Raw genomic sequence first — 13,694 nt, 5'->3', positions numbered from 1 at the left:
CCAACTATTATTTTGATTGATATGATCTTTTAGTTTCATCATTCTGATATTAATTAATTTTTTCTTCATAGTTGTAATTTTCTTATATCACAAAGTTTGTAAAATTAAAGAAAAGATTTTTTCATGCTCTTTTCAACTTATGCTCTTTCTACAATAGATTCATTCATATTTTAGCTGTTATCAATCCAATCTCTCTATATATATATAGCTTAACAGGCCATTGTTAAAGTAGAGACTGTAAACTCATTTGAGTCGAGTTAGATCAACTCAAGTAACTCAACCGAGTCGACTCAAACGGCAAATAAAAACAGATTTCACAAAAACTCAATCACCAAGAAATCAACAAGAGATAGTTGTCATATCCTTCACAAATGAAATAATTATTAACAAAAACAAAAAATAGACATAATACGTGCATTTATTAGCAAATAGGCACAAAAAGCATTACAGCAAAAACAAACATGTCTACTAGTATATACACAATCTTGCAAACTAGAGCATTACAAACTTAGAGTTTTGCACACATGATCCATCTTTGATTCAAAGCTTCAAATACAAACTAAGAAGAAGCCAATTACTGTACATAAACGAGAAGGAATGGCTGCATACCTAATGACCGAGTAGTGCAAGAAGAAATTCTCTGTAATTGCCCGATGTCTCAGAACGAACAGCATCCTTCAAAGATTTCCCATATTTCTTCTGATACTCTCCCTTTATGTATTGCATGTCTATCTCTGCCCTTGAAACGACTATTCTAATCAAGGTTGAATCATTTGTCCCCATTCCCTTCATTGCCTTGTGCAGTAACTGCATATACAACTTTCAAATCAATCATGGAAAACTCTTTGGGCTTGTTTTTTATATACTGTTATTATTTTGGTCAAAACATATTATTTGAAAAAAGAAATAGTAATATTGTTTTATGAAGAAAATGGAATATTTGGGTAAATTCATATTATTTGAAAACAAAAGTAACAATTGGGAACCCAAGGGTATTTTTAATCGATAATTTGAATGATTCCATTACAGAATTGATGGGTTAATATTTGAAAATAATCAATAATCTTGTCTGGTGATAGATTTATTTTTAAATAATTTGATTATTTAGGTAGTGACTACACTACCTTTATTTTATTTAGTTAGAATGAAAAAGAAAATATTATATGAACAAAAGAAAAAAATGATATTTTAATTAATGGTTGAAACAAAAGAAAGAATGATATTTGAATTGAGATTTAATGTAAGAATAATTTGATCAATAAAAATTCTTTTTTATTGGAATTACTTGAAAATTTGAATTTAATCCAAGTAATGCAGAAAAATAAAAGCCAGAATATTTCTAAATAAGCCAGAATTTATTCAAAATATACTGATAAAGACTGGCCCTGTTCAATTTTGGCTAGTTTTATCAGGATTTATTTGAAACAGACTGATTGTTTTGAAAAATGATCTTATTTATGATCAGGAATATCTTATTTCAAAATATATTGTTTTGAAAAAATATCTTATTTAATTGGAAATTTTAGAAAACAATGATCAAAATAAGCTAAGTATTTAATATTTTAAAATAGTATAATAATAAAGTGAGTGTATTTTGTATTTTAATTGATAATTTAACTGATTTGATGAGATAAATGATTGAAAATGATATAAAACATCAAACAAGACCTTTCATGCCAAACATCCATGTTCCAAAAACCAAACATGTTTAACAAAAAAAAAAACAACAGTAATTACCTTAGCAAAGTATATCCCTGGGTTGTCAGCACACCTCAAGATTGTTAGAAGTCCAAATTCAAAGTTACCAGATGTTTCCTTTTTCACCACCTGATTGAAAAAAAAAAAACAAGTTCATTCCTGAAGGAAGAAAGAAAGTTGCCCATGGCAATCGCATAAACCGGTTGGTCTCCTTTCGCGAGTCACTCCGTTTATGCGAGCGCTGTAGAGGCGGGAGAGAACAAGAGATGGGGTGGTTACCTTTTGGAGTGAGTGACCATACATGCTTTTATATGCAGTTTCAACCCCAGCTAAGTGAGCCCGGCTTCTTTCGCTGAAAACCTTTATGAAAGTCATCTCATCGGTTCCTAACCTTTTCTCCCCAGCTTTATAGAGGGCTTTAGCATCATGTTCTACCATATTTCTATCGATTTCTGGTCCTTCATAGCGTTGTGTGACAAGATATTTGAGCAACAACTGAAAAACAATGAAAATATTCAAAAGAGAGCTTCAAATTTGCCTCCATAATTGAGATGCAAAAACTAAGAGCTTGTGTAAAAATCTTGGGTTTATTTACCACAAAGAAAAAATTAATGGAGAAAAAATATTGTTTGATCTTACTTTACAAGAAAACCGTTTATTTGGTTTCTTTTACTAAAATGTACTTAACTTTAATGTTGTACAGTAAAATAAACTATAATTTGTCATTTTTTATTTATGATTGAATGATTTGATTGAACCGGAACTTATAGGATTTACATCAAACAAGCCTTAAAAGTCTGTCGACAATGCAAGTTTATATGAGGTAAAAGATAAGACAAGAACCTTTTGAATATCGCCGCTGCACTGATACTCAATGTCATGCTCAAGGTACGTTTTTGAGATTGAATGATACAATTGTTTGATTTGTACTAACTGGGATGGAGTTCGTGAACATATCACTTCAGTGGCGGTTTTTACATTAACCACGTCTCCATGGAGAGCCCTCCTCAGTATGGTAGCATCTCGTGTAGCTGGATCGTGCATCCACAATAGCACAGCTTTCTGAAAATAAACATGAAAATTCAAATATCACCTTAAATCTAATGCCCATCTAGATGGGTCTGGATCTAAGCATTAAAAAATTTCTGAATTTGTGTCTATCTTACTAATGTTTCCAAATGTAGTATTAGTTGGAAACATCCAGATAAGATATTTGACAGAAAAAAAAGTGTTTTCAAAGGACAGTTTGTTTACAATAATATGTAAAAGTGATCAGGTACTCTCTAGTCATACCTCGACATCACCCGTAAGCTCGCTAGCCAAACGTTTGTCTAGTCCTTCAGAATACATGGTGTTGTACTCATGACGTATATAAGAACGTTGTGTTGCATCTCGATGGGCAAGGATGTTTATAACAGCCTTAACATCACAGCCAAATCCTGAATAAACCACATACCAAATTATTGTCAACTTCAACATCACTATCAAAATCTTGAGATGGGCTATTAGAGAGGCTTTAACTTTTTTCGCTCTTATCTTGAAAACTTCCTAAAATCCCAACTAAAAAAGTGAAATAGTTTTTCATTATCTCAATCAATACTTCAATTAGTCCTCATGTTCCTCTAATAGATCTCTTAGTTTTTCAGAAGGTTGCCATAACCAACAAAGATATTTCCAAAAAAGTTGTAAGTTTAATTTTCTTCTTCAATGATACTACTGTTCTGTACCATTATTGAAGATGATCCACAATGAATAAAGAAAATCAATCTATTTTCATTTCGTATTTTGGCCTAAATTACTAAACTCTTAAAGGGTAATTATAAAATCTAAACAATTATCAATCCATAAGGTAGATCAGCAGCTACCCACTTTATCATTTTTTCTTTCAGTTCTGACTGTAATTGGTTGTACTAAAGCAAAAATACAAGAAATTTCATTTTGAACACTAGGATGATTAACTAAATTTCATCATGTCACTATGCAAACTTCAATACAAGAACAGTAAAACACCATTTTTAAAGTGGGTTTTCCAAAATCTAGGGTATTGTTCTTTTCAAATGGAGAAAGTTAACCAATCTGATACATCTACTCTGTTATACTCTTGATACAACATTAATATGATCAGTAAACTAATTCATATAAGTTGTTGTTAAAGAAGATAGATTGTAGATTAACCTTTAAAAGCACGGTGCAGTTGAATAGCATCATCTCTCGGTGAAGTTAGCACATGAGGAATTGTTATCGAACCCATCTTTCTTCTTCTTCTATGTCGCTCAATAGTTCAGTAGATGGTATAAACTTAACCAAAACCCACTTTTTATTTGTGGGTTTGTCAAAAAGAAGCCAATTGAAACAGCCAAAGTGCGAGAAACGCGTGAAGAACGATTCGATTAGCATGAAAAATCAAAGGAAAAGATGATACAGGGGAAAGCAAATCGCAATTAAAATGGGATTCCTATTCAAACACGTTTATCACAATTTTAAAAGTTAAAAAGTACTCTTAAAAAAGGTTTATTATAATTTTTAAAACTAAATAAAAATGGTCACATATATCATTATCACTATAATTTTACTATTTTAATTTAAATTGTAATTATTATTCATATTGCATATCCTTATCATGATTTTTAATAATATTATATCCCCACTACCATGGGACAGGGCAAGGACCATATCTTACGCGGTTTGTTTGACCTAGTACCAACAATTTTAATTTGTTCACATCTTCTTAAAATTTTCTTTTCTATAATAAGTAGTAAATTAAGATATTAAATTTCAATAGGTTAAGTCTAACACGAATCGAGTTTGAAATTGGGAATAAATAGTTGTTTAAACCCGACCATGAAACTTTCATTAAATACTAAATATCTATTTTAGTTTATACATTATTATTGATTTAGTTTTTAAGTTTATTTTTTCAAACTAGTCAAAATTCGTGTATTGTATAATTGTGGATAAAAACTATGATTCATAACAAAAAAATATATATATATCAATAAGATATCTTAAACATTTAGTTTAGATAAATATTTTAAACACAATACGATAAATAATTAATTAAAAGTTGTACAAGTATCAATGTTTATAAAATAATAACAATTAATAATCTCGAATTAAGAATTAAGTAAATGCCAATAAATATTTTCTTTTATCACATTGTCATCTTCATATGGCCAAAAAAAAAAAAATTGTATTATCTAAAATGAAAAAATGTCATAAAATTGGTCATGTTTGTCATATCTAAGACATTAATTTGTTTCTTAATAAAAAAAATAGTAAACAATATACAATAGCTCAAATATCAAAAGAAAAAAATTGTATAAATTATAATTATTTCGTAAATATAAACTCGTAATTTAGAAGAAAAACAAAATATAGTCGCAATAGACAAAGGCGAATAGGATTTTTCTTTTTCTCTAGTCTATAATGATTTTATATAGAATTAGAGTACTCTTTTATATATTACAAAATATGAACAAAAACACAAAATCATCAGGGTAAGTATGAAAATTTGACTTACCTTAATTTTCAAATAATATCATTGTTTTTAATAATATTAAAATAATATTTTGAATTTGTTATATTCAAAATAACTCAAAGAAAAAATTAAAACTTAATTAAGGGTTAATTATTATGATAATTAAACTTTAATTAGAAAATTTCTTCAAAATTCTAAAATTAGTTTGAAGATAAAATATTTTACCCAAATTAGACAAAAAAAAAATGAAAATATTTAATTATTATTTAATCATTAATTATGTTTAACTTATGACTTAAAACAATTAAATAAAATATTATAAATCAAGTAATTGATACTTTGAAGAGACTTGGGTTTGACTCTAATAAAGTCCTTTTAAAGAAATAACATTTTCATACCAATTTTTTTTAGTTGTTTTATTTAATCAAATTTTATGAGGTACAAATTTAAGTTGTTATTTTTGTAGTTTTCTCTTGTCCCTTTCAACATTATCCATGTTCAAACAATATGTTTCCATATTAGGTTATATGGATACGTATTGGTGTATTGGTTAGTACTTTAAATTTTGAATTCATGACTGGGTTTGACTCTCAATGGAACCTTTTTTTTTAACTCAACAAGAAGTTTTAATTTTAGTTTCATCTATTTTTTTTCTTACTTTTAATATTATCTTTATTCAAACAATATATGTTCACATTGTTATAAGGTGTAAATTTTGAATCGTAGTTGGGTTTGACTCATACTAAAATCCTTTTAAAGAAGTAATGGATAAATAAGTTCAAAATATAATATTTGCATACTAATTTTTTAGTTATTTTTTTTTTATCAAATTTTATAATAGATGATTTTGATGTATAAATTTTAGTTGCTATTTTTGTAATATTTTTCTCACTTCCAATATTATATTTATTCAAACAAAATATTTTTAAATGGGTTCTATGGTGTAGTGGTTAGCACTCTAGATTTTGAATCCAGAGCCTCCCAGTAGGACTTTTTTCGTAACTCAAAATTTTTGAGACTTTGAATATAGGGACCTTTTTTTGTAACTCAAAATTTGTGAGACTTTGAATATAGGGACCTAAGTTTGATCCATAAAATCTAGTGACTTGGGTTCGACTCCCGACTGAACTTTGAATTGTCGTAATCCTTAAAGATGTAATCAATAAATAAATTCAGAATATCATATTTGCACACTAATTTTTTAGCTGATTTTTATTTTTTTAAGTACAAATTTTAGTTGTTATTTTTGTAATTTTTTTTGTCACTTCCAATATTATCTTTATTCAAACAAAATATTTTCAAATGGGTTATATGGTTTAGTGGTTAGCACTCTAGATTTTGAATTCAGCGAACTGTGTTTGACTCCCGATTTTAACTTTTTTATAACTCAAAAAGAAGTTATAATTTTTGTTGCATCTATTTTTTTCTCACTTTCCTAGCTACCTAAGTTTGATTCGCAGAATCTAATGACTTGGGTTTAACTCCGGTGGAACGTAACTCAAAAAGAAGTTTTAATTTTTGTTGCATTTATTCTTTTCTCACTTTGAATATTATCTCTATTCAATCAATATATGTTGTTTAAATGGTTATATGGTATAATGGTCAGCACTCTGAACTTTGAATTCAGCGACCTGCATTTAACTCCTAGTAAAAGTAATTGATAAATGAGTTCTCAATATAACATTTGCACACCAATTTTTTTAGTTTCTTTTTATCAAATTTTGCAATAGATTATTTTGAAGTACAAATTTTAGTTATTAATTTTGTAGTATTTATTTTGTCAATTCCAACATTATCTCTATTCAAACTTTATATTTTCACATTGTATCTATATGTAGTGGTTAGCACTCTATTTTATAGGGGTCTTATTTCTTTTTGTGACAAGATTGAACAAAAATCTTAACTCTTTTCGATATAAGATTCAACAAAAAATTTAGCAAGCAAGTAAAGTTTGAGATCAGATCGGATCTAAACTTGTGACAATATCGTTAACTAAACTAGTGTTGTCAAATACTTTACCGTTTGCACCACAATATCATATGTGATATTAGACCTACCTACTTGATTAAGAATGTTATAGTCAAAGTCCGAAGATTGATTTTACTAACCGTGTTTTCTTCGATTGTGAAACATATTTTGATTCGAGCATTACTTGACATCGTTGCGATGCATATTTTGGAGTTTGTGCAGGTAGATGTGAATTAGATGAGTGTATTTTTATTTGAAAAAGAAATTCTTTATGGTTTAAAAAAATCGTCAAGACAGTGGTATAAAAGTTTCGACTCTTTAATGACCATGCATGACTTCAAAAAGTGTGATTTTAATATTAATGATGAACAAGAGATAAAGAAAGTATACGTACAACTTGGTAAATTATTTGATATAAAACTTTTAAGTGTTAGCCAAAAAAAATTTAGAATAGAAATTTTTAAAGATTGAACAACTAGAAAATTATTACCAAATCATAGAAAATATATTGAGAAAGTTCTTTATTGTTTTCAACATTCTTGATATTTGCATAAACATTTTTGTCTATTACTGAGTTAGAATATAAGCTCATTAAGAAATTTGTAAAAAAAACATTTGAATACGAGACATATTTAGGGAACTCGAGAATTTTTTTTACAAATGAAGACATTTTTTTGTGATAATCAAAATGATATTTTTTTCTAACGAAAGATCGGAAGTTCCATTAAAGAACTAAGCACATTCATGTGCGATATCATTATGTACATGATGTTATTGCTCTTGGTGATATTGATGTGAGCATGATTAATACTATTGATAATCATACTAATACTCATACTAAAATTTTAGTTGTTATTTTTATAGTATTCCTTTGTGACTTCTAACATTATTTCTATTCAAACAATATATTTTCACATTGGTTATAGTGTAATGGTTAGTGCTCTAAACTTTGAATCCAATGACTGGGACTTTTTTTTTTAGTTATATATGTTTATATGGTGTAGTGGTTAGCACTCTGAACTTTGAATTCAGCGACCTAGGTTTGATTCCTAGTAAAATTCTTTTAAAGTAATTGATAAATAAGTTCGGAATATAATATTTGCACACCCATTTTTTAGATTTTTTTATCATATTTTGCAATATATTATTTTGAAGTACAAATATTAGTTGTTATTTTTTTTTAATTTTGTAACTTCTAATATTATATTTATTTAAGCAAAATATTTTCAAATTGGTTCTATGGTGTAGTGGTTAGCACTCTGGACTTTGAATCCAGCGACCTGGGTTCGACTCCCGGTAGGACCTTTTTGTAAGTTGTAAATCGATTAGTCTCAAATCTATTTCATTTCTACAATATTTTTTTATCGTAACAGGTACAGCCGTAGAAGCTCGAACTCTTGTGAGTTCCTCGTTATAGTAGACACCAACAAATTCGCCGGTTATAAGAGAAGAATACCATCTTTATTATTTCGATAGGATAGAAAGGTACAGCCGTAGAAGCTCGAACTCTTGTGAGTTCCTCGTTATAGTAAACACCAACAAATTCGCCGGTTATAAGAGAAGAATACCATCTTTATTATTTCAATAGGATAGAAAGGGTCTCTTCATAATAAAGTCAAACATGTCGCAATCATCCCTACCGTCATAAAATAAGAGATAAGAGTTTAGAAGGACTCTTCTACCATTTTCTTACTAGTAACCCAAGTAACCCAATTTCTGAAGGAAAAAAAATTGAGAGAGATGATTTAACAAAGCAAAAACCAATAAATTCTGTAATATTATTCTCATACCATATTTTATAAAAGAAGAACTAAAGAGAAATATTATAAAAAAATGATACTAAGTATATCGAAACTTAACAAATAACATTCAAATTAAGTTGGGATTTGTGAATCAAAATAGGTTACTAAATGTAATGTTTAACTAGGGATTGCAAGTAGGTTTGGGCCTAATACACATAAATATAAACCTAACATAATAACTAGTCTAACAGAGTTTAACTTTAACTGACCATTCTTGAACATAATGTAAACTCAGTCTGGTTGAATCAGTTCAACTCAATTAACCCAACCGAGTCGACTCAAGCAGCAAATAAAACAATTTTCCCAGGAAATAAAAAACACCAAGAAACTAGCAAGACATAGTTATCATATCTTTCACAAATTACCAAGAAGTATCAAAATGTAATATTAAGATATTCGAGGTAAACTACCCAGAATGTTCTTCCTTTTACAACAAAAACCGAAAAAAACAGACATAATACATGCATTTTATTAGCAAATAGGCACAAAAACATTACAACATAAACAAACATATCATAAATACACAATCCTGCAAAAATAGATAGAACTAAGAGTTTGGCACACATAATCCATCTTTGATTCAAAGCTTCAAATACATACTATGAAGAAGGAATGGCTGCATATATCATATATGCCTAGTGACCGAGAAGAGCAAGAAGGAAATCTTTGTAATTGCCCGATGTCTCAGAACGAACAACGTCCTTCAAAGATTTACCATATTTCTTCTGATACTCTCCCTTTATGTATTGCATATCAATCTCTGCCCTTGTAACGATTAGCCTAATCAGGTCCGAGTCATTTGTTCCCATTCCCTTCATTGCCTTGTGCAGTTGCTGCATATTCAAATTTCAAATCAATCATGGAAAACTCTTCGGGATTGTTTTTATATATTTGAAAAAAGAAATAGTAATATTGTTTATTGGAGAAAATGGATAATTTGGGTCAATTCATATTATTTGAAAAATTAATAATAATTTGTACTCGGAACTAGAGATGGAGTTGAGTTTGAATGACGTGTGCATCATCTTTGTGAATATATGTCTAATTAAGTTATATCCCAAAACGTTATCTCATCCTAATCAACATCCCAAATGAGATACGTCACAAAAAAAAATAGTGTTTCCAAGGAAATGTAATAATGTTTTCACACTCAAGCTCCAACTACTTAAAGTGTTTCCAAATGGGTGTTACATAAAATAAAAAGGTATTTTTGTATTTAATCAACAATTTGAATGACTAGATTAAAGAATTGATGGGTTAAAAGTATTTGAAAATAATTGATAATCTTGGTTGGTGCCTTGGCACATTTATTTTAAAATAATTGATTATTTGGGTAGTTAGTGACTAAACAACTCTTATTTTATTTTGTTAGAAATGAAAAAGGAAATATTATAAAAAAATGATATTTTAATTAATGATTTGAATAGAAGAAATAGTGTGATATTTCAATTGATGATTTAATGTAAGAAATAATTTGATCAATATAAGTGAATTTAATAAAGTGATGCACAAAAGAGCCAGAAGATAAGTGGATAAAGACTGGCCTAGTTCAATTTCCACTTGTTTTGATCTGAATTTATTTTGAATTTGGACTGTTTGTTTTGGAATAATATCTTATTTATGAAAAATTGAAACTTCTTTTAGGATGATCCAATTAAAATAAAGTAAGTGTATTTTGTATTTTAATTGATAATTTAAATAATTTGATGGATAAATGATTGACAATGAAATATTTTTGGATTCAAAAAAACAGCAAAACATATGGCCTCTATTTGTTTCATGCCAAACATCCATGTTCCAAAAAACACCAATTAAATTACCTTAGCAAAGTATGTCCCTGGGTTGTGAGCACACCTCAAGATTGTTAGAAGTCCAAATTCAAAGTTACCAGATGTTTCCTTCTTCACCACCTGTTTGATATTCAAAAAAAAGTCAAGTTCATTCATGAAGGAAGAAAGAAAGTTGTTCATGTCAATCGCATAAACCAGTTGGGTGGTTACCTTTTGGAGTGAGCTACCATACATGCTTTTATATGCAGTTTCAACCGCGGCTAAGTGAGCGCGACTTCTTTCACTGAAAACCTTTATGAAAGTCATCTCATCGGTTCCTAACTTTTTCTCCCCAGCTTTATAGAGGGCTTTAGCATCATGTTCTACCATATTTCTATCGGTTTCTGGTCCTTCATAGCGTTGTGTGCCAAGATATTTGAGCAACAACTGAAAAAAAATGCAGATATTCAAAAGAAAATGTCAAATTTTGATGATTAAACATTTGCCTCCATAATTGAGATGCTAAACTAGGAGCTTGTTTAAAATCTTGGGTTTATTTACCCAAAAAAATGTATTATTGGGAAAAAATATTGGGTGGTTCTTTTACAAAAATACTCTTGACTTTAAATTTGGGTGGTTCTCTTACACAAATACTCTTGACTTTAATGTGGTACAAATAAACCAACTAAAAAAAGAGAAGGTAGTTTGATATTTTGATATACGATTTGAATGATTTGATTGAACAGTTGATACTTGATGGGATTTACATCAAACCAGCCCTAAGAGCCTGTCGCCAATGCAAGTTTATACGAGGTAAAAGATAAGACAAGAACCTTTTGATGATCGCCGTCAAGTCTATACTCAATGTCATGCTCAAGGTAAGTTTTGGCAATCGAATGATACAACTGTTTGATTTGTACTAACTGGGATGGAGTTCGTGAACATATCACTTCAGTTGCAGTTTTCACATTAACCACATCTCCATGGAAAGCCTTCCTCAGTATGGTAGCATCACGTGTAGCTGGATCGTCCATCCACAATAGCACTGCTTTCTGAAAATAAACATGAAAAATTCAAATATCACCTTAAATAAACCAAAAATAACCAAAAGCCTTTGAAAATTCAGTATCTCAATGTCTAATTCCAATAATATGTAAAATCCATACCTCAACATCACCAGAAAGCTCGCTAGCCAAGCGTTTGTCTAGTCCTTCGGAATACATGATTTTGAATTCATGACGTATATAAGATCGTTGTGTTGAATCTCGATGGGCAAGGATATTTATAACAGCCTTAACATCACAGCCAAATCCTGAATAAACCACACCAAATTATTGTCAACTTCAATATCACTATCAAAATCTTGAGATGGGCTATAAGAGAGGCTTTAACTTTTTTTGCTCTTTTCTTGAAAACTACCAAGTTTCAACTAAAAAGGTGAAATAGTTTTCATTATCTCAATTGATACTTCAATTAGACCTCATGTTCCTCTAATGGATCTCTTAGTTTTTCAGAAATAATTTTTTTTTTTAAACCAGGGTGTATTCCCTAGTGGAAGTTAGCACGACCCGAGAGTCATGACCCCGACATAAGCTACAAAAATACACGGTTCTGTACCATTATTGAAGAGGGTCCACAATGAAAGAAAAAATCATAAGGTAGATAGACAGTTTACCCACTTCATAATTTTCCTCTCATTTTTTCTTTCAGATCTGACTGTAACTTTGGAGATTTCATACTGTAATTGGTTGAACTAATTTCTTACATAAATGCAACCCTTTTGTTAAAACAGATCTTCGTGAATTCCACTTTTCAGATCAAAAGAAAAACAAAATTTCTTTTACATGTAACATTAAACATTGAGCTTATTTAAAAACACTTTTTGTTCTGGATATGAATCTGCATGTGTTCAAACTGAAACCACTAATAAATTTCTTAATATCTGTTCACATAAGTTATGTTTTAAAAGACAGTTTCTGAAAACTAAGGCAGAAATGCAAGAAATCTCATTATGAACACTGGAACAATTGATTAAATTCCATCCTATCACTCTAGAACAATATGCAAACTTCAATCCAAGAACAGTTAAACACATATTTAAAGGTGGGTTTTCAAAATCTAGGGTATTGTTCTATATAAATGGAAAAAAAGTTAGTCAATCTGATTCAGCTACTCTGTTATACTAATTCATGTACAAGTTGTTGTTAAATGAAGCTTAAAATAGAGAAAATAGGACTGGAGAAAGAAGATAGATTGTTGATTAACCTTTAAAAGCGCGGTGCAGTTGAATAGCATCATCTCGCGGTGAAGTTAGAACAGGAGGGATTGTTATGGAAGCCATCTTCTTCTTCTTCAATCGCTCAATATTTCAGTAGTTGATATAAAGAACTAAAATCCACTTCTATTTATTTGCAGTGGATTCGCCAAAATAGAACATAACAAGTTGAAAGAGTCCAATTTGAGGAAAAAGTCAATAAAGGTCACCCTCAAATTAATTTTGTTTTTTTTTATAAAGAATTAATTATTATTAAATTAAATAAAAAAGAGTTATAAATAAAATATTAATTTAAAAATAATAAAATATAACCAACCTTAAATAATATAAATTTACAAAGGATGAGGGATAGAGAAGAGCAATTCGAACAATCAATGATGCGGTGTTTAAGGAATTTCTATCCAAAATTTTAAACGACACTTAATTTTTTTAAAAATTTCAGCAAAATAATAATTAATAGTTTAGTATATGTTCAAAATAGTAAGAAACAAAAATCTAAGATGATAAATTCGATCGGACTAAATAGAATGGGAAATAGAGGAACAATACACTCTTCAATACTAAGAAACATTAGGAGTGGCCATAAATTGGAAAAAAATTATTTATTTTTAGAAACTCTAATTCATTTAAGACAAATTAAAATTATTATTTTTATATATATATTAAAATAATATAGATATATACCAATTCCAAAAGTTTAAAAC

The 13,694-nt window shown here is 29.1% G+C and overlaps 2 protein-coding genes and 1 non-coding gene across 3 annotated transcripts; 1 reads left to right on the top strand and 2 right to left on the bottom strand.

The window, feature by feature from the left end:
- Positions 1-304: 304 nt before the first annotated feature.
- LOC124933692 (annexin D5-like) lies at positions 305-4,031 on the bottom strand. The gene is made up of 6 exons (XM_047474133.1): positions 3,874-4,031; positions 2,992-3,137; positions 2,542-2,760; positions 1,978-2,193; positions 1,738-1,827; positions 305-807 (listed from the first exon to the last, which is right to left on the bottom strand). Exons 1-6 carry the CDS (start codon positions 3,947-3,949, stop codon positions 610-612), a joined length of 945 nt encoding a protein of 314 aa, XP_047330089.1. The 5' UTR covers positions 3,950-4,031; the 3' UTR covers positions 305-609.
- A 4,346-nt stretch (positions 4,032-8,377) lies between these two features.
- Positions 8,378-8,449, top strand: TRNAQ-UUG. The gene has a single exon. It is a non-coding gene; the product is annotated as a tRNA-Gln (tRNA).
- An 863-nt stretch (positions 8,450-9,312) lies between these two features.
- Positions 9,313-13,133, bottom strand: LOC124933691 (annexin D5-like). Its single transcript, XM_047474132.1, has 6 exons — positions 12,981-13,133; positions 11,882-12,027; positions 11,549-11,767; positions 10,947-11,162; positions 10,767-10,856; positions 9,313-9,779 (listed from the first exon to the last, which is right to left on the bottom strand). Exons 1-6 carry the CDS (start codon positions 13,054-13,056, stop codon positions 9,582-9,584), a joined length of 945 nt encoding a protein of 314 aa, XP_047330088.1. The 5' UTR covers positions 13,057-13,133; the 3' UTR covers positions 9,313-9,581.
- Positions 13,134-13,694: the final 561 nt, after the last annotated feature.

The sequence above is a fragment of the Impatiens glandulifera genome, chromosome 4 (genome assembly GCF_907164915.1).
Source record: "Impatiens glandulifera chromosome 4, dImpGla2.1, whole genome shotgun sequence".
Classification (NCBI taxonomy): domain Eukaryota; kingdom Viridiplantae; phylum Streptophyta; class Magnoliopsida; order Ericales; family Balsaminaceae; genus Impatiens; species Impatiens glandulifera.
This window is presented reverse-complemented; position numbering and strand designations above follow the sequence as displayed.